The following is a 20,690-nucleotide window of genomic DNA, read 5'->3' as shown; positions in this document are numbered from 1 at the left end:
ATCAAGGAAATAGCAGTAGCTCAGTCCCACAAGTGACACCTGGCCACCAGTAAGTGTCATGAACACTATCAATGTCCATGACATAGTAGAACTTTGTGCGATGTCCTATCCCCAGACTGTTAGAAGTGATGGTGATATATTTGCCATTCCAATATTTATCTTATTTTTTTTCTTAGTATTTTTTCACTATCATGAAAGCTTTTTCTTAGTTCAACTGTTTTGAAATATTAAATTTTTAATTAGGATATTATGGAGCCACAGAGGTAACTGATTGACAATGTAGACTGTGCCTAAGGAGAGTCACCTGGAGAGAAGACATTCTCTCAGGCTTTCACAGAAAGCAAATTGGTCAAGCAATGTCTGTGACTCATCCACATGGCTGACACTGACAAAAGATCTACAAACTGCTGTACAGGGTTTAAGGGTAAGTCCTGAAGGGATTTGACTGACCTTGTCAGATACAAAAATTACATCTTTTGTCACATATGTCTTGCTTTATCTTGATCTTAACCATCCAACAGAAAAGTATAAAAATGAGGTATAAAAAGTAAAGCCATATTAATATGCGAGGCTGTAAAAGGCTCAAGACAACAACTTCTAACACTGCCAATCATACAGCTAGCCCACTACTATTATAGACTACTGGATAGTATTGCATTACTCTGCTGAATTCATGCACGATAGTATATGAAAGGCAATGGAATACACATCTCTGACAAAAGTAAATGAAAAAGGGGGCTATAAATGAAGGACCATTGTGTAGCGGAAAAAAAATATGTATATACAAAATAGCATAAATATACAGCTACTTTCTTTTAGTTCAATGAGAAGAAAATTTGGAACTAATAGTGTTTAGACAAGATATCATGTGTGCATCTTGTACTATGAATAACTACTACAAAGACAACAATATGCAATGTATGAATTATTGTAACTGTACTACTAACCTGTTTTGAAACTATCTCATTGCTACTTCTTTCTCAATAAAATTATTTTTAATTAATTTTAATTAATTGTTTACTTTTCTGAATATTGTTTAATCTTAATTTATAATGTATCTTTGACTTACAATCTACTTAAAAGACATGGTATGATATTTTCTAGTATTAGATACTTTAAAAAGTATATTTCCATTTTCTGTTGACTTTATATTACTTCTTCCTTATCTTTTACACACACATGCACACACACACACGAAAAAAATGTATATAACCCAACATAAGATTAATACTGTTTTGTAGAAACCTTCAGTGACCTTTTAAATGGGTTCATCTAATATATTTGACATAGTCTTCCATAACTATCATTTTGAGAGCTTTTTACTCTTTATCTAGGACCAGACAGCAACTTCACTTGCCTTCTGGATTATGCTCTTTGTTATTTCCTACATGCTACATCTGGAGGTATTAGAATATTTTGAGTTTGTATAACTGGAAAGTATTTTACTTTTAGTTTTCAAAGGTATGGGTTGCTAAGTATAAAATTCAATGAGGACAGATATTTTTCTTTCAGTCCTTTGAATTAATTAGTCTAGTGTTGTACACACTTGGTCTTTTTTTTCTTTCTTTCTAATATGGAATAAGATGCTATTTAATTTTGTTCTTACAGAGCAAATTTTTTTATGTGTACGCTTTAGTGATTTTTTTCTTTACAATAAGTTTTGGATAATTTCAATTTTGTGTATTTTGGTATGATTTTATTCAATTTTCTTGGAAATGTGGTCTATAATTTCAACTAAATTCAGAAATTTTAAATCTTTAAATATTTATTGCCTACCCCTTTCTAATTTGAGAATTTTAATTATATGAATATAAGTTTCTTGATTTGGCACAGAGTGAACTATTATATGACTGATCTGTAAATTCTTGATTTTTATTTTGGACAATTTTTACTGTTATATTCATTTAGGTTTGTAAATAATTTATAGTGTGCAATCTATTATTAATTTCATGCTATGCATTCATCTCAGAAATATTTCTCTAAAATTCACTCAGTCTACATCTTATAACTTTCACATTTCAATATTTGTCTATAATTTTAATATGCTATATAATTATTTTCAATAAAGTTAGTGAGAATAATAATAATAATAATAATAAAAGGAATAATAATTTTTCAAAACACCGCCAAGATTCTTTTTTTTTTAATGTTTTCTTCTTGTTTCCTCATTCCTGTTCTTTTTTTTCTTTTTAATTTATGTGTGTGTGTGTGTGTGTGTGTGTGGCCAGCTCAGCCCACCAGGGGGCGGGGCTGGCTGGCATGTGGTGCTGGGGGATTGAACCGCGGTCCCTGTGCTTTGCTAAGCTTGTTCTAAGTAGGTGCTTTAGACCACTGAGCCATCTCACCAGCCCAACTGCCAAGATTCTTTAAGACTGCTAAGGGGACTTGATAAAGGGATGACAGCAGCGGCCAAAGCAGGACACAGTGAGCTTTCCCGGGTGTCCGAAGCGCTTTGTCACATTCTACTTTCGGGTCAAGACTTGGCACCTGGAAACCACCTTATTGAATGAGCCCAATCCAGTGTGTCAAGTAATCCAAGATAAAACACGCAAGAACATACTGCTGAAAAGCATCACCAAATCGCCATGGGCGCAGCAGCAATATCAGACACAGTGACAGCTGACAGAAGCACCTTAAAGATGTGGCAGGAAACGAGACACAAGCACCACGTGGTGCTGAGCTGGGGAGCAGGAGCGCGTGAATTCCTTCTCCCTGTGTGCAGTGAAAAACGTACAACTCATTCCATATATTTACCTTCCAGCATTTTTTCATCATTGGTATTTTTTTCAAGCTAGATCTACGCAGCCTAAATTTTACAGAAATACAGTCAATGCTGGGCATGACCACACTTCCCCACCTTTACAGAGCTTTTGGAAGTAGCACCGGAGCTTCAGAAGCTAGCTTCCATTCTTACATGTTAAAAGGCACAGGCCGATTAGCAGGCACTTACAGCGAGCTCAGAGCACAGACAAGCATAAACTATCTTCCAATCACGATGGCGGCTCAAGAAATCGAACTGATCCCAGTGCCCACATGCCAGGAGCTACGTCAAGCGTTCACCAGACGAGGCAGGCAGGGAGAACTCACAGTGCTGCCCCACGGGGCTTACAACGTCCAGGAGGGGCATGCGTACTAGGGCGGCACCGAAAGGACAGAGGCGCCCGCCAGCCGGGCAATGGGAAGAAGGCGACCCCTCGTGCCTGCTCTCTGGCCCCGCGGGCACAAAGCAACGCGGGAGCCCAGGGGAGGCCTGGCAAGGCACAGGCACCACAGGGAGTACATACAGGACAGAGTCTGTGAGGAGGGCAGGGAATCGCAGAGGCCAGGTGCTGTGAGCATCGCACTCCATGATTATCCAAAGAAAAGTGAGTGTCCAACGCCAGAATGGGGAAAAGGGATCATTTTCTAAAATGCACTCCTGTACTCTTAATATATTTATTAGGCTCCACTTCTTGTAAATAAATAATTGAAAAGAAAATGGCACATGCGAAAAGTCTTCAAGTGTTCTTTGCAAAAACGAGCGTTTACATCCTAACGTCTGGTTCAAAGAGGTCAAAAAACAATGTGAAGCAGCACAACATGGCAGGCAGCAGCAAGCAGGGATCTTGGAACGCACTCAGCACACTGTAGGCAGGATCTATTGATGATTAATGCAAGGTCCAAATTTAGCTCTCACTCCTCACCAAGCTCAAGGCGATCGGTGTATGCAGTACAATGGATCGATCACGCCCTTCACCACGCTGCTTGGAGCCTGCTCTCCTCCCACAGAAAAGCTAAGCCCGGACAAACAACTCGGATGCAGGTGACTCTGCTCCCCAGATCGCCAAGCCGAGGAGGAGCCGCACTGTCCGAGTGTTGATTCTCCAGTTTCTGCACACTTATCTTTGAGTTTTCCAAAGCTTGCTGGAGAATCAACACCCCAAAGTGCAACCACATACACGACAGCTTGCCGGTACCAGATCCCGGCAGGGGTCAACCAGGGCGAAGCCCTCTGGTGACCTGCACTACTAGGCCAATCAAAGGCTGCCAGGTAGGGCTGGTCCTGGAGCGCTGATAAAAAACAGAAACAGGAAATGGCCGGACATTGTCCCCACTCTTACGTGACGGGGTTCTGAGGATGGCCAGATTGTCTTGGGCTTTCGCCTAAATCCCGTCACCTGCTGGCACTACCGTACCACAGGCCAGCCCAGCGCATCCTCCTTGGAGCTGTGGACAGCACTGGGTCCGAGAGGCACAGAGTCCAGCCCACATGTAACTTACTGTCACACGTGCCCCTTACTATTATTGTGCTGCTGTTTTTCATGGCCCCTGGAAAGAAACAGCACAGAGTCGGTCTCAACCGCAGCCCTGGCCAAGCCCGCAGAGAGGGCCTGCACGAATTGTGCCTGTCGCACCCGAAGCCAGGCCTGCTCCAGCAAGCAAGGCCTGCCTCTGCCACAGATGCTGGGACAGCCAGCCAGGCCCTGCAGACCCACCTTGGCGGATGAACGTCTGGCTGGTGTCCAGCAGAATGTCGCAGCCCTCCACGATCATCCTCTCAATGGCCAGGTTCTTCCGAATGTTCTCAGTGTCGCTCACCTCGTCGTGCATTATCCTGCCAGGCAACACGGAGGAAACGTCAGCTACTGTGCAGCACACTGCCCTGGAAGGGTTGGGCCAAGACGGCTGGCTTCGCGCTTGTGCCAAGTGAACCGGGCCTGAGGGGAAAGCAGACAGGACCACCAGGCTCCCAGCCACACCCCGAGCAAGGCCAGCACACTCGATGCACCAGCAAGCATCGTGGGAAAGTTAGCTTTGCACACAACCAGAAAGCAATGCACCGTTGCATGGGCCACCGACTCCCGAGGCGGGGGCGCCATTCCTTGGGAGCCCCAGGTAGGCGGCTCGATACTGTCACATACAAGCTGGATGAGCACAGACGCTAACAAGTGTCCAGAGCAGTGAAAAATCACTGAGAAATGGCAACTACCTTCTCTAGCTTTTTGCCAAATTTGAGTACAAAGTTTTAACTGAAAGGTTTTTGTGTGTGTGTGTGTGATGCTCAGAAAATAAACACTTCCAAACTTCCACCAAAATACACTGATTCAGTTATACAAATTTACCTGCTATAAAATCTTTCCCAGAGATGTATTTTTGCTTGGTTAAAATTAAAAGTGCATGAGGATTCAGAAGTGGAGTGAGCCTGCATTCTGCTGCACGGGAGCCCAGAGCTCGGGGCTGTGTCTGCTGGAACTCACACCGCCCAGGTCTCCACAGTGGCAGGCCGGCCCCCCGCCCCGCGTGCCCATGAGCTCCCCGCATACCTGGACAGCTCCTCCAGTTTCGACTTAGCAAACTGCAGGCTTTTCCTCTCCACATGCTCGTGGGGCGTGTGGGCCAGGAGCTCGTGCAGCGTGATTATGTACCTGGGGATCTGAAGGCAGCAGGAGGTCAGGCGGGCGACCCGGGCCTTCTGCACAGCGTGCTTGTCACCGCAGCAGCCCCAGCTCTATGCGTACAGGCTTGGCTGGCTTATAAGTCGCTTGTTAAATACATTTAGAGGGAACTATGCTTCAGGGTGCACATGCCACAAACGACTTCACAGCGAACACCCGAGAAGGCGGTTACCAATGATGTATTCTGGGATGCAGCAGCCGCTGCTTCCTTAACGTTGTCTATGGCCAAACATTTCTGAATCCCATTCTTTTTTTTGTACTGGGATCAAACTCAGGACCTTGCGCTTGCTGGGCAGGTGCTTATGCGACTGAGCTATCTCCCCGGCACCCTGAATCCCAGTTTTTCAACAGACATCACTGTTACCAAATCACTCAAGTTTCCTTATTAGACATTTTTGTCTGTTTATAGAATTCTTAAAAATTAATCGTCCTACAGCAATATTCTCTTTAACAATTCAAACTTGGGAGAAAATACATCTCCTTACTACACTTTGGTCCTACTTCATTTCATTTCATAGTAGAAATAATCATTTAATTAGGTGATGCATTTGTACCTTTGATTATGAACAGACTCACAGAATTCTGTCAGCAGCAGCAGCTTTGGCAACTAGATGAAGGTTTTAGTGGACCACACTGAGATTTAACTCAAGCTACAATGAAGTCACAGCATCAGGAAGCAGAGAGAGCCCTCAGTCAGAGGAGGGGGCGCTGCAGACCCTCAGCTTGTCCCTTCACTGCAGGAGTTCCTCACTAAATAGCGCAGGGCTACAGGTTTGTGACCAATTGAAAATGTGTACAATCACACTGAAGTGATTATTTTTTATATTTGAAATGATCCATAGCATACACAAACATTTTATCTACTCAAATTCTATGATATACAAACCTTATTTTGGACTACTTCACCCTCTGTTTTATAAAATATCAGATTGTTTACGTGTAAATATTACTTTGTGTTCATCAAAGCAAATTTTATTCATTGATTACTAATTTAGTAAGATTTAGTAACCATGCAAAAAAAAATAAATAAATAAATAAAAAATAAATAGCGCAGGGCTGGCCCAGTGGAGTCTCCAGGGATACATGCGCATTCCAACGTTCCTTTATCTGCACAAGCCATGGTCAAAGTCTGCCCCAAAGCTGGGGCTCCACCGAAAATCAAAGTGAGCAGGAGCAGGGAGCCTCTGCTCAGGATCTGAGCCAAAACCTGCAAGAGTCAGTTTAGATGGCAGCTTTGTGGGCTCCTCCCTTACCCCACCTGCTTTAAAAGGGTGCCTGGCTCAGAGTCAGTGCTGGGCAGAACTCGGCAGCTGGCAGCTGGCCCCCTGAACCTTCTGTAGGAGGAACAAACAGCACCGAAGCCACCACAAGCAGGCCTGCGAGCTCCCAGGCCACGCAGCCCCACCAGGGGCCCACCCATGTGTTTGAGAGCTGATTACAAACTGGTTCCCCAAATCACTAAATGAATCTGAATTCTGCGTTCACCAATGGGACAAATTCTTGTCACTCTGGCACATGAGCTGGCTCACTGTCTGGTTGCAGGCCAGCGGCAGAGGGCTGCTCCTGAGAGCATCTGGCCAGAGCTGGTCCGAGGGCTGTGGGCTTTCCATGCACACAGAACCAACCCAGCTGGGCCAGCTCAGCTGCAGCCACTCAGCTCACAGACTTGTGGAGCAAAAATTATGTTGACGAAGACAGTGCTCTCGTTACAAATTCCTTGCCAATGCCTGGACTGGCTGGTCCCGCTGCACAAGGGAGAGAAATTTCACTGCAACCTCCAAGTTCTCCAATTCCTCCTCATTTTCCCAAATCAACAAAGCTGGTAACAGCAGCAAAAGAAGAAGAATGCACTTGCCTTCTCTGCGGTCTACACAGACACACACGCGCATGCCCACACACACACATACGCACACGCACACACATGCGCACATGTGAGCTAACCGTTCCAGGCCCTCTCCTCCCCCCGTACCTCTCCCCCCCTTCTGCCCCATCCAAGCTCCAGGCTAAGCTAGGCTGAAGGCCCCTGGCCATGAGAACGACTGTCGCCTCTTCCACTACCACCCTCCAACAAAGAGGCGTCACGCCCTGATCCTGGGCTGCCTTCAAGGTGCGTCCAGCTGTGCCCGGGTGCTGGGCTGCAGCAGGAAGTGATGCTGCCCCTGCACACGCAGAGGGAAGGGATCACCCAGACCCTGGAGGGAGCAGACGCCACCTGGCCTCTCATCTTGTTAGGGAAAGGCCATAAGGAACAAGGAGAGGAATGAACTCAGCAAGCCAATTCTCTGGCTCCTCCTAAAAGGGCACTTTGGGACCCAGAGAGGAGGCGGAGACAGGGAGCCCAGGCCAGGCCACACTCTTGTGCTTTCCCTCCTGTCTATTCAGTAGTGACTGACTGGAAAGCGGTGTGGCGCCTCCAGTGCCTCTGCTGCCCATTCCGTCCTGCACTGGGGCAGCTCTGCTGGACTCTCAGCTTGAGGCACCTGGAGCAGGTGGGAACGCGCTGTAGCCTCTGGTCACCCCTGTCTCAAGGGAGTCTGAGGACCCCAGTGTCTGGGCTCCAACCAGGAGGCCAGCTCACCAAGGCCTGGGGGTGGGTCTGGAGCTGACGCCAGGCTCCTTGCCATGCACAGAGAAGCCAAATGCTAACTGTACACCAGCGATGTCCATGGCTGGTGGCCGGGCAGAGCTGGGCCTTTAGAGTCTCCACCCAGAGCTCAGGGCATAGAGACAGAGGTCGCCTGCAGTCTCCCTGGTCTAGACTGAAGGGCAAATGCAAGGCAGCTCTCTCCCCCAACACGCCCAGCCCAAGCCTTTTGGTCTGACATCACGGGAACTCCCACAGGCCACGGCATGCTAGGGCACCAAACTAGGCTGCAGCAGGGAGGGGAGGCGAAGAGGATCCCAGTAGTTTAAGAAACCCAGAGACCTCCCCAAGCCTCCCTGCAGGGGTGAGCAGAGTTCTGCCCCATTAGCATGCTGAGGATCCTCACTCTGGGATGGAACTGGACAGTGTGGAAGGTGTTTCCGGGCACGGGGAATGGAACCAAGACCCCACTGTTCCCAGCACTCTTCACGGCTCTGCCTGTGTACACGGCGCGAGTGGGAAGCACAGGGCAGGGCTACATCATAGGAATTTACGATGAGTGAGCTACAACAGCATGAGTCCCCTCAAACCCTCCCCCGCTTCAAACACACCCACCCCATCATTCTTGCCGCTTCCTGGAGCAGTTCTGGGAGTCCTCCTTCCTGAACGCCTCTGGCTGCGCTGTCCTGGCTGACTTGATGTCCCCATCAACTCAAAATGCTTCCCTGTCATAGGTATTGTGACTTTGGGAAGAGTCAGAAGTCACATGCCACCAGGCCTGGTGAATAAAGTCGATGAGAACACCGCATCCTGTCTCTATGAGCGGCCTTTCCATAGGGTGGCACTTGGCGGCAGCTGTCACCGTGGCCTTTCCATAGGGTGGCACTTGGCGGCAGCTGTCACCGTGGCCTTTCCATAGGGTGGCACTTGGCGGCAGCTGTCACCGTGTTTTTTATCACATCTTGTAAAGACATCCAGGAAAGAAGGCTCCAGAGCTGTTGTGGAGTGACAAGGATGACGGGCTAAGTGTACTCAAAGTGGGGAGCATGGGGAGCAGTTAAGGACAATGTCTCTCACTGTAATAATTTTTTTAAAATTTGAGCAATCATCATAGGATTCTATCACACATATTTATCTGATTTGGGGCTACAGAACTGTTACCATTTGGGATGTTGAATCAAACCCCAAGGTAATTGCCCAAAAAATAGCATTACAAAAGAATCGTACATATTATGCAAAATATTTCACTGTAAACAAAACCTGAAGCATGAACTATGTACACAGTAAAAGTAAAAGGCTAAAATTTTTCTTGTGAAATATCTCTTCAATGAGGCAAAAAGTTCAAACAATTTAGTTCCATAAAAAAGAAAACATTATAAAGTTTCTGTAAGCTTCAGTGGTTTCAAGTGCATCTTGGTGGCTGTTAGAAATTTCACTAAGCTGCTATTGTGACCTTGGGACTTCAGGAAGGAATGACGTGAGCAGCCACAGATATGCTGCTGCACAAGGATTAGCCGGGGTCCCAGGACCCAGTGCTCCGTGTAACCTGACTCGTGACCCGTGGATTCCAGCCACCACAGGGCTGTGGAAGCCTCACCAGGAGCCCCATAAATTCTGTAGCGGGAATCTGAGCCTTCCCGGAATAGAGCCCACACTTTACAAAGAACAGAAGCATCAACACGAGAGGCCTCTGCGGTCCTCACAGCAGAGCTCTCTGTGGTGAAGCCCCAAACCCAGAGAAGAAGGCAGGGGCGCTCAACCGCAGCCACCACCCCGCCTGTGCGAGGCCGCCTGACCAGGTGCCAAGAGACCCTCCAGGGCCACTGGCTGCGCCCCACTGCCTCTGAGCCATGCTGAGCGGCAGGGAGAGGCCGGGGGAGGGGCCGCCACCCAGCCTGGGGGCAGTCAGGCCTCGGCAGCTTTACGCAACCAGCGCTCGCTGGAGCAGCTGCACAGAGCCCTATTTCTGCAACTAACAATATTTTTAAACACACTGGAGGAGGAGACTCTGTGAAAGAGATCTGTGTAGAAACTTTCTATAAAGAGAAAATTGTGCTGGCTTTCCAAAAATCATTCCTGAGTTCTTTGCTTCCAAAATGCCTGCTTCTGGGGCTGGGATGTGGCTCAGTGGTAGAGGGCCTGCCAGGCGGGTGAGAGACCCTGGGTTTGCCCCGTGCTAGGGAGAAAAAGAGGAAAGGGAGGGAGGGAGGGAAGAAATGAGGGGGTGGGGTGCAGGGAAGACTGAGGGGAGAGAAAAGAAAAAGATAAAGAAAGAGGGAGAGCGGAAGAAAGACGAAAGGAATAGACAGGAGAAGATGGCCTAAAGACGTTGGGCTTCCTCCATGACGGAGGCAGCATGTACGCAGCCGAGCTGTCCGCCACGGGATAACGCGGTGATAGTGCTCCTCTCGAGGCGTCTCGGCCCTCTCTGGTCACAGCAGACATCAGGGACCCAGAGCTGCACCAACAAGCTATAGATGCGGCCCCAGGGCCATACCTGAAACATGGGGTAGGTCAGGAACGTCTCCAGCATCCTCCCCTCGCAGGCAGGGTTGGCTTCATACTGCTTTAAGAGCTTGTCAAAGTCTCTGTTCTGCTTGCAGTTGGCAAGCACTTGCAGGCTGTACTGGTGATTCCGCACAAACTCTTGGTAGATGTTCAGCATGGGCAGCAAGATATCGAACAGGTCAGCTGGGGGGAGAAGCAAACGTGGTACTTCCCCTCGTGCTTGGGAGACGGCGCGTGCCAGGGGAGGGTGGAGGGTGGCCCGGCTGCAGGGCGACACGTGGGCCCTGCTACTCAAGCCCAGAGGGCAGCGTGGGCAGAGCAAACCAGAACAGAACAGGACTCAGCCCCAAACGTCCATGACAGACAGACGAGGGGAAGGAGCCAGGGGCAGCGGGGAAGGTCAGCCAGCTGGGTTCCCGCCCTCCCGCTGTGGGCACTGTCACCCGACTCTAGGCTCGCGGGACGCACTCACCCAAAATCAAGGTGGGCCAGTTCGCTATCCGCGCCTTGAGTCCTTGATGAAATATTTCATGAAGAAACATGATTGTCTCACTGTTTAAAATAAAAAAGAGAGAGAGAAAAGCAGTACAGTGTGGCCACTGCAAAGGGTCGGTTTTGTGAAGAAGTCCAATGAGTAGTTAAAGCCCCTCCATGACACGTCTCCACCCACAGCCACACTACCATGGCCTATGCCAGGCTCCAGAAAGCGAGTCCTCTCACACCACCTCAAAAGCCCAAAGGAAAGCCCGAGATCAGCTTCAAGCCCTGGAAGCCCAGAAGCACCAAGGACGGCCGTGTTACCCTCCCCGCAGGTGAGATTCCTGCCCTTAGCTGCAGCGCCCGGGCTGACCACCCTGATGCTACAGTTAGGAGCCCATTTCCTGTCATCACCTAGGCTGCAACTCAAAGAAATGGTTTCTCTTGCCCTGAAGTGAGTTTTAACGCAGGAACAAGGGGAAAATCCACAACAAAAATTTTTGACAGAAAAGTATTATACCTACTCCTAAGATGTTCAACAGAGATGTAGAATAATCTGAAAAGAGTGAAGCCTACACTGATGCCAAAATGAGAACTGCATGAATTAGGGTTGTACATTTCTAAAGGAGCCGAGAAGGGCAGCGACAAGTCACTATCTCCTTCACTTTCTTATTAGGCTTAACCCATTGCAACAACATTAATGTCTTTTCTGAATTAATGCGCTAGCACACTTACAAGCAGAATCCTTCTGCATGCAGACACCACGCGTTCTGCATCTGCTCACCCACTGGCGGACACAAGGACCACCTCTATGAGCTGGCTGCTACGGGTTGCGCTGCTATACACGCGGGCATGCGTGGCTCACTGGGATGCAACATTCAGTCCTTACAGAACGGCATCTAGAGGGGAGCAGCTGAGCTGAATGGGATTTCAAGCTTTAGATCTCAAGGCATCTCCACACTGGCTTCCCCAGTGGCGGTGCTAGCTTGCATTCCCCCAGCGAGGCACAAGTGTTCCTTTCTCCCCACAGCCTCACCAGCTGTTAACGATTTGTTATTGTTATTTGATTTTTAAAAAATATGTATTTGGTACAAGGTCTCACTACTCAACTCAGACTCAGAGTGATCCTGCTGTTTCAGCCTCCTCAGTGCTGGGATTACAGGCGTGTACCTCCAGGTGTGGTTTTGGTGACTGGCTCAGCACAGGGCCAGCACAGCATGTGGTACCGGGGATCAAACTCAAGTCCTTGTGCTTTCCAGGCAGGCACTTAGACTGTTGAGCCATCTTCCTGATCTTTTTTTTTTTTTGCCCTTTGGTACCAGGGATCAAACTCAGGACCTTGTGCTTACTAGACAGGCCCTTATGCAACTGAGTTATCTCCCTGGCTACTGATTTTTTTTTTTTTTGGTGGAACCAGGGACTGAACTCAGGCCCTTGCACTTGCCAGAGAAGCACTTATCCTACTGAGCTATCTCCCCTGCCCATTTTTTTTTAATTCAGAAGGATTTTTTGGGGGGGGTGCTGGCTCAGGATGCCTTCAGGGCAGGTCTGGAAAAGCTTGAGGATCTGGGGATCAAACCCCAGCATCCTGAGCCTGACTGCTTTGTTTAAGCAATCTTGATTTCTTGATAACATTAATTCTTTCCAAGGAAAGCAGAATCCTGGTATCATTTTAATTTGCATTTCTCTAATGGCAAGAAATGTTAAACATTTCTTCATATACTTACTGACCACTGCAAAGATAAACTTGAATCATTTGCAGAAAAATAGATGTACCTTGATACCATAATGTTAAGTGAAATAAATCTGACACACGAGTTTAAATACCACATGGTTTCTCTTATATGAGAAACCCAAATTATAAATAAAGAGCAAAATCACAGATAAATGATAGGAAGTAGGGAGACAGCTGCTCCTCAAACAAGAAGGGAAGCAAGAGGTGGAGAGAAGAGAGAGGGAGGGAGGGGAGCCAAAGGGATGAAAAAAGGCATTAAGAGTGTCATGTCCATGCACCGGCTTCCCATGGGGAGTGTAATCATTCTGGGCTGCAAACACATACTAACAAAAATAAAAAGTAACATGTAGAAATCTTTTAAAAACACAATTCCTCCTCTCAGTGAGGAGGAATTGGCTTGTTGTAAGTCAAATTCCATTAGAGCAAATGCCAAAGAGAAGGGATCACAATGTCCAAAGGGTCCATGATACGAACTAAACACACCTTGAAGACTATCATATATTTTTTTCTTTTATAGAGAGTTCAGATATGTAGTGTTTGTGGCTCCAGGCTTTAAACCAAATCAAATTTATTGAGTCTTTTAAATTATTTCAGTCTGTGTTCCCTCCTCCTTCCAGACAGACATTGTCCCGACTCCCTTGCAGCTATATCCGGGATGCAGGTTCAGTTCCACCAGTCCAGCTGCTTGACACAACATGGAAGATAGAAGCAATTGTTGCAGTAAAAGGGCAAATTGCCAGGAATCCATCTCAAAATCCTACCCTCACCTCACAATTACCTCACACTCACCCTATCATTCTTGCTCCTTTAACCACCCCTCATATGTTTCATTTATTCACTAGTCACTGTCTGTCTCCTTGCATCAAAATTTAAATCCCATGAAACCTGAGACTTTCTACTTTGTCCACTAATTAGTCATCAGTAATGAGGACACCAGGAATATTTGTAATATGAGCAATTAAGTTCAGCAAGGATTCTCAAGTTTTATCTTAGTCTCAGGTCCTTCTAAAAGTGCTTGTGCGTAAACCAGATGCAAAGACCCCTCGATCCCTCATGCCCCTCTGTGGCTGGGATGGTATCTTCCCCAAGCTCACCCCACACAATCACAAGAGCAAAGTAAACTGAGGAAACAGGAAACCACATTCCCGAGATCCCAGTGGGCACTAATAACCAAGCAAAATGCAATGCTAGTTTTCTTACCACTAATGTCCACGGGCCCTGCTGCCTAACCTTTTGAGAATAAGGGAAAGCTCTTTTAAGAACTGCAAATGGGCTTCACCTGACTCTGGACTTGGGCAAAGCCATACCTATTGAGGAAAATGCTGCTGACATCATCGTGGCTGATAGGCGGCTTCTTGGAACTAGCAGCCATGCGCAGGGGCCTCAGGAAGCCATTGACCAGCACGTGGAGCTGGTGCACGTACTCGGACTCGGCCTCCACCATGGCAAACACAATCTGGTTCCTCTTGCGCATGCTCTCGGCATGGGGTGAGCAGATGTAGTCCTGCACAATGGTCTTCCACTTCCTCCTGCACAGCCAGCCCCGCATAAAGCTCTGGACCTGCAGAACAGAGGGAACTGTGTGACACGTGGGCCTGGATTTCTCATGCCTGCCATGGTGGCTGAGGCTGGAGGATCTCAGCCTGGGAAATAGCGATTTAGCAACACCCCATGTCAACATAGAAATCAGAAGAAGGGCTGGGCACATGGCTCAGTGCGAAGACCCTGGGCTTGATCCTCAGCACCGGGAGAAAACACATTGTGCCTTCATGGCTACACCAGTGTCCGTGAGGACAGTAGCTGATGGCAGGCTCTCTCCAAATAGCAATAAAAAGGGATAATTTTTAAAGATAGCATTTTTTTCTTAGGTCCACAACTGTCTTCCATAGCTTAAGCTCTCAGGCTTGTCCAAATGAACCCTACAAAATAATACTATACATTTATTAATAACATTTCAAGAAAGAAACACATTGAGGGATTTTTACAAAATTGTTTTAACACATGTTTTTTAAAAAGCTGAAAATGTACTGTTTCCTCTTTTGTAGCACAAGGTTGGATCCACAGCCTCGTGCACAGGAGACAGGAACGTTGTGGCCCAGGCATCTCCCCCTAGGGATCCTTAAGCACCCAGTCCACGATCATCATGAATTTTAGGCACACGGGTCAGCAGCAGTCAGTGTGTCCAGCATCTCTTGGGAAGAGATCCCTGGCAGCTCTGCATGCCCTGAATTGGATCTTCCACCTGGCTGTCACTGGGGATCGTACTGCGCCCCATGGCTGCTGTAAGTGCTCCACGGGCATGCGCACCTGTGTCTCTGCGACACCGTCTCCTTGTTCCCCTGGCCACTTAGCCAAACACGGATTGCTGGGCAGCAGGGCAGCGCTGCTGTTCATTTTTTAGGAGTTGTTTTCCACACAGGTTGTACCCAGGCAGGGGGCACCAGCATCCCCATTCTCACGGCTACTCTGCAATGCGCCATTTCCTGTCATTTCTGTGACATCGGCTGCCCTGACCGCTGTGGAGCTACAGCTCACTGTGAGTTTTATTTGCATCCCTGTCGTCACCGTGGTGTCCAACTTCATTTGCTCACAGGCAGTCATGTATTGTCTCTGGACAGTGGTGCATTTAAATCCTTTCCCTGTTTTTGAATCTGGTCTTTGATTTCTTCTTGCTGAATTTTGTGTTTTAAGTTTTAAAAATAAGTCATCCAGCGTCTCCTGTAAATGAACATGCTGAACTTGGAGGTAAATCACACAGCCGTAGCCAGGCTGTCACCTCTTTGCTGGTCTCTTGCTAATTGTAAAGACATGGCCTCAGCCATGTAGGCAACATGCACACCAACTACTTACAGTAGTGATTATTTTGTGAAAAAAAAACATAAAATACAATTTAATATGAAGTATATTTTGTAGAGACATCATGGCCTCTAGGATCAATCCGAATTAGTTACAAGAAACAGGCAAATCTGGGAAGCAGCACTGTGGGATGAACCAAGCAACAAACACTGACTGTGCATCTTTCAAACACTAAGAGGCTTTGAGGGTGCTGAGCAGACAGGTTCACCCCATTATCCATAAGCCCCAGTTTTACCACCAACCAACACAGAGCCCTGGACTCTCACTCCGTTTCCTCATCTGAGAAAGAACTGACCAAGAAACATGAAGTCTTCTCTAAATATAAAAGTTATATGATGATTGTTATAGTTTGGGTCTAGGTGTCCCCCCAAAGCCTCATGCAGTCATAGGGCAGCTTCTGGAGTTTGTGATTAGTATTGTGGGTGGATGGGCTGCACCCGCCCTGGGGCAGGGAATTTGCATCACGGTGTAAGGAGGGGAGAGAGGCTAGTGAGCTGCCTGAGCTGTGGCCACTCCCTTCGCTTGCTCTCCTGCTCTCTGCCACCGCCGTGAGCGGCTGCCCTCCGCCATGTGCCATCTGCCTTGGAGCTAGCCTAGTATGGACTGAACCCTCCCCTGACTCTGAGCTAAATACACCTTTCCTTCCTTCAGTTTGGGTGTCGGGTACTTGTACCAGCAACGAGAAGAATATCTGAGACAATGATTAACTAAGATTTGTCACATTAGACATGGCAGATTCAGCAACAAGCTGCGGTACAAATTCACCAACAGCTGAAAGCATCAACTTCACACCAAACTTTTTTTCTTTTTTTGAGCAGCATTACCCAACACTCCTGACCACCTTCAAATTTTCTTCTGTTCCATTTTCCTGCACAGTCTAAATGATCATGTATTTGAACGTCTCCCCCTCTGTGCAAAGGCTAACATTTTCTTGTTTGATTTCAGACGCTGACACACTATAAGTGTTCATGCAGGTGTTGAGGTTACACAATAAACATTAAGCACACTTTATAGATTCTATGGGGAAAGTGCCGGACGTGGCGACGAATGCCTGAAGTGCTGCTTGGGGTGCTGAGGCAGGAGGAGGGGAGCTCAGGGCAGCCTGGGCACCCTAGCAAGACCCTGTCTCAAAATAAAAGATGAGAAGGGCTAGGGAGGTAGCTCAGTGAGAAGCCCCAGGTTCACTCCTCGGACCACAAAAAGAATTATATGGTGAAACTATATAAGTGTATTACTTGGGGAAATCTAATGGAAAATTCCTATGAATTATAAGCGACTTCAAGCTGCACTCTCTTGAAATGAAAAAAAATTACATTTTGACAAGAGCAGAATAAAGAAACAATTAATTTGTAAATGCATCCCTTTCCACAGATGTTACTTTGATTTGGGACATTAATGATAATAAAATTAATTTCGAAACCTATCTAACAAATTTAGAAGCATATTTAAAAATTACTTCTACTAAGAATTAGAATGGTAGAAAATGTAAAAATATACATATTCTATCATTATTGCTCCATTTAATAGAAGTGTTTTCAAAAACCAGCTTAATTAAATTTTGAGTTAAAATCTTCCTGTGCTCTCAGGCAGGCCCTGCTGTCAGTGACAACAGCAGCTGGTTGGCCTATTTACACCAGACAGCTTCCACCAGCAAGCTGAGCACTGGGTCTGGCTGATAACTTTCTTTACACGCAACTGTACACTGTTAAAGAAAAGAAATAGCACTAACCTTATGACACAATAACAGAAATTAGATTCAAATGAAAATCTTAAATTGTAGGAAAAGAGTGGAGCTATTTTGCCTTTTTATTTCTTGAAAACTGAAAATATTCGATTTAGTTCAAAGAATTAGTTGTATTCCAAATTCTAAGCAATATCAGTTTAAAGTTTTGTTACAGTGAAAGTGAAATAATGCTTTAATGTAGAGAAACAGGAATAAGAAAACAGTAAGACACGAAGTTGTAGGCCCAGGCAAAGCACATTAAATAGGACACTTTCTATATTGTTTTCTACAAAGCTGAATGTCTTACATGAGGCAATTAAGATCACAAAACAAAGTTCACATCACCAAAATCCAAACGTGGTGGACTAGAAAGAGCGTCCACGTCTGTCTCCCGGAAGAGCTGAGCAATTACAAGGAACAACATCCAGCACCAAGCAGCAGAATCCTGTCACATTAAGAAGCTTCTGCGCAGCAAAGGCGCAACCTACAGGGTGGGCAACAACTGCCAGCGACTCCTCAGAGAGAAGGCTAGTATCTAAAATACATAAAGAATGCAAAAAATTAGAGCCCCAAAATAAAAGACGCAGTTAAAAAATGAGCTACTGAAATGAATAGATGCTTCGCAGAAGAAGTAAACATGGCCAATAAATATATGAAAAAAATTTTAACATCGCTGGTCATTACAGATTCAAGCCACACTGAGATTCCATCTCACTCCAGAAGGAATGGCTACTATCGTGCTAGATCGCAGGGCAAGAGCATTTCTAAACTGCTGATAGGAATGTAAATTAGTACAACCACTATGAAAATCAGTATAGAGCCTCCTCAAAAGGCTAAAATTAGAAATTCCATTCTTCCTGTTACAGCCTGGGTCTCGATGTGCCCCCGGAGCCTCACATGGCCGTAAGGCGGGCTTCCAGAGCTTGGGGTGCATTACCCACCGCCGTGCTCACGGGGGCCACCCTGCCCTGGAGCAGGCAGCCTGAACGCAGCAGCGTAGGGCGGGGGACAGCCATGCCTCTGCCCCTGCTCCTCCCTTTCGCTTTTGCTGCTTGCTGTCTTCCACCGCCATGAATGGCTGCCCTCTGCCCTGGGCCGCTCTGCCTTGGAGCCAGCTGATTAGGGCCTGAAACCGCCACACACTGTGAGCTAAATAAGCCTCTCCTTCCTTAATTCTGGAGGTCAGGCATTTTGTCCCAGCCATGAGGGAAAAGTAACCAGCATGCTGCCTGGCTACTCCCTTTCTCAGAATATCCCTCAAAGAGTTAAAGAATCCACCGCAGGGAGCCATACCCCCAAGTTTATAGCAGCACAGTTCATAATGCTAAACCTGGCAGCAGCCTCTGTGTTCCACCAACAGATGGACGGATGAAGAAACTGGTGTTCACACAGTGGTGAGCTGCGCTGCCACATAAAGGATAGACTCCAGTCGGGTGCAGGAAAACAATGTCCCGAGACCACAGTACAAAGGGCAATAAGCCAGCCGTGCGAGCTTCACTACTGCATCGTTTCTCTTTCTTGAGACACCCAAAGTGTAAGGAAAAAGCAAAACAAAAGGTAGACGATAGGAAGGATGGAGACGGGTCCTCTGCCAGTGGGAAGGGGCCCGAGGGGTGGAAGGAGGCGGGGAGAATCCAGTGCGCTGCATCTGCACGGCTCCCCACGGGCAGCACGCACGGGGCACGGCACAGTGGCACAGAACGCGCACGGAGCGCACACGAAGGAGAGCTGTGCGGTCACGAGCGTCGGAGAGAAAGACCTGCCCTTTGTGTGGTCGTTAAGTGGGACACGACGATAACAAAATGAACGAGCAGATGTAGTGACTTACTCAATTTTCTCACATGTTCAAAAAAGAGATCTTCCCTAGGCAGCACTGAAGACTACCCTGAGAAAAGTGCTTTGCAAATTTGACTTCTGCAGTTCTCCAGACAGGCGCAGCACGGCTGAGCGGCGGCCGGAGCCCGCAGGGCCGCGGGAGGCCGGGCCTGGGCCTGCGGGCTGCCTCCCCGCCACCACCAGCGGGGCAGAGTGAGAGCTGCGCCAGCGGCCGCCAGCTCAGCCGAGATTCTCCAGAACGCCCAGGCCGGTCACTTGGAGGGCGGGTATGGGCACCTTGGCACAGCAGATGGAGGCTGCTCCCAGCCTGGACACCGCAGAAAGATGTCATCTCAGAGCAAAGGCATGCGGGCGCAGGCCCAGAGCTGGACGGCATCGTTCTGCCTGTCTTTCTTTCATTTGTTCATTCATTCGTTCGTTCTTCTTTCCTTCCTTCCCTTCCCTTTCCTTCCTTCCTTCCTCCCTTCCTCCCCCTGCTTCTGTCTATTATCTGGAATGAACCCAGGTCTTCCCATTGAGCTACATCCCCAGCCCTTTCGATTTATTTATTTTTAATTCTGAGATAGAGTCTCACTGGTTGTTCAGGCTGGGCTCAAACTTGTGATCTGCCCACCTCGGCCTGCCGAGTGCTAGGACTGTAAGCATGCCCCACCACGCCCTGCTCACCCCACCTTTTTAATCTTCTTGATGTCTGGGTCCTCATCCTCTTGGTGGCTCTGGTAAGGGCGCATCCGCTCCTTGGTTTTGTTCAGAGCAATAATCTGCAACACACAATGGGTCTGCTTTAGTAGCAGGGAGGAGTGGGCACGGTGGTGGCTGGCAGGAAGGCCCACGGGCACTCTGGGCAACCTACCTTCACCACCCCTCCTCCTGGGAGCCAGGATCGGGAGCGCACACTAGGCCCCAAGTGCTGACAGGAGGAGAGGGTGCAAGGTGTGACCAGGAGGGATGTGAGCCCAACCCTGGCCAGACTGAACAGCCCTTTGGGACGCATCAGTCCCCTCCTGCAGGCTGCTCCCGGTGCCCTGAGGCTTCCAAACACAGGACAACACTCCAAGCTCTCAGGTCCGCAATTGGCAGTGGCTGTCAGGGTGTGCAGTGTGGGGTCCCAGGCCCTTGTGGGGTCTGCGCAGGCAGCCTCGCCCTGCTGGGGTTAGGCCCACCCACCAAGGACCCCTCAGAAAGGGGAGGAGGGACTGAGGCTGCTTCCATCTCCCTGCCAACCTCCTGCTCAGCTCTGTGACCTGAGGGACAATTCAAGATCACCTGGCAATGACCTTCCCTAGACAGCAAGAACCCAAACAAATCCACAAGGAAGCCACATTTAAAAGCGAAGAAAGCAGGGTCACCCCAAGCTTCTCTGGGTCTTGCCCCCAAATACTCTGTCTGCCTCTGGCAGGGAAGCAGGGAAATAAACAGAATAGAGACAAGTCTGGCTCTGCAGGCAGCCTGCCCCAGCCCTAGCCCCAACCCCTGCTCCTGTCCCTATTCCTACCCCAGCTCCTGCCCCAGGCCCCAGCTCCTGCCCCAGCTCCT

General features: G+C 48.0%; 1 protein-coding gene across 1 annotated transcript in view; it reads right to left on the bottom strand.

Moving 5' to 3' along the window:
- The window catches only part of Rasgrf2 (Ras protein specific guanine nucleotide releasing factor 2), a 181,240-nt gene that overhangs the window by 98,407 nt on the left and 62,143 nt on the right, over positions 1-20,690 (bottom strand). The window contains exons 4-9 of the mRNA XM_004640933.2: positions 19,826-19,915; positions 14,047-14,300; positions 11,000-11,079; positions 10,517-10,710; positions 5,304-5,413; positions 4,476-4,594 (exon numbers count right to left, since the gene is read on the bottom strand). Coding sequence (XP_004640990.1) covers positions 4,476-4,594; positions 5,304-5,413; positions 10,517-10,710; positions 11,000-11,079; positions 14,047-14,300; positions 19,826-19,915 — 847 coding nt within the window. The remainder of the gene's footprint in view (positions 1-4,475; positions 4,595-5,303; positions 5,414-10,516; positions 10,711-10,999; positions 11,080-14,046; positions 14,301-19,825; positions 19,916-20,690) is intronic.

Source organism: Octodon degus, unplaced genomic scaffold, assembly GCF_000260255.1.
Source record: "Octodon degus isolate 3935 unplaced genomic scaffold, OctDeg1.0 scaffold00129, whole genome shotgun sequence".
Taxonomy (NCBI): domain Eukaryota; kingdom Metazoa; phylum Chordata; class Mammalia; order Rodentia; family Octodontidae; genus Octodon; species Octodon degus.
The sequence above is the reverse complement of the archived record's forward strand: the minus strand, read 5'-3'. Positions and strand labels throughout refer to the sequence as shown.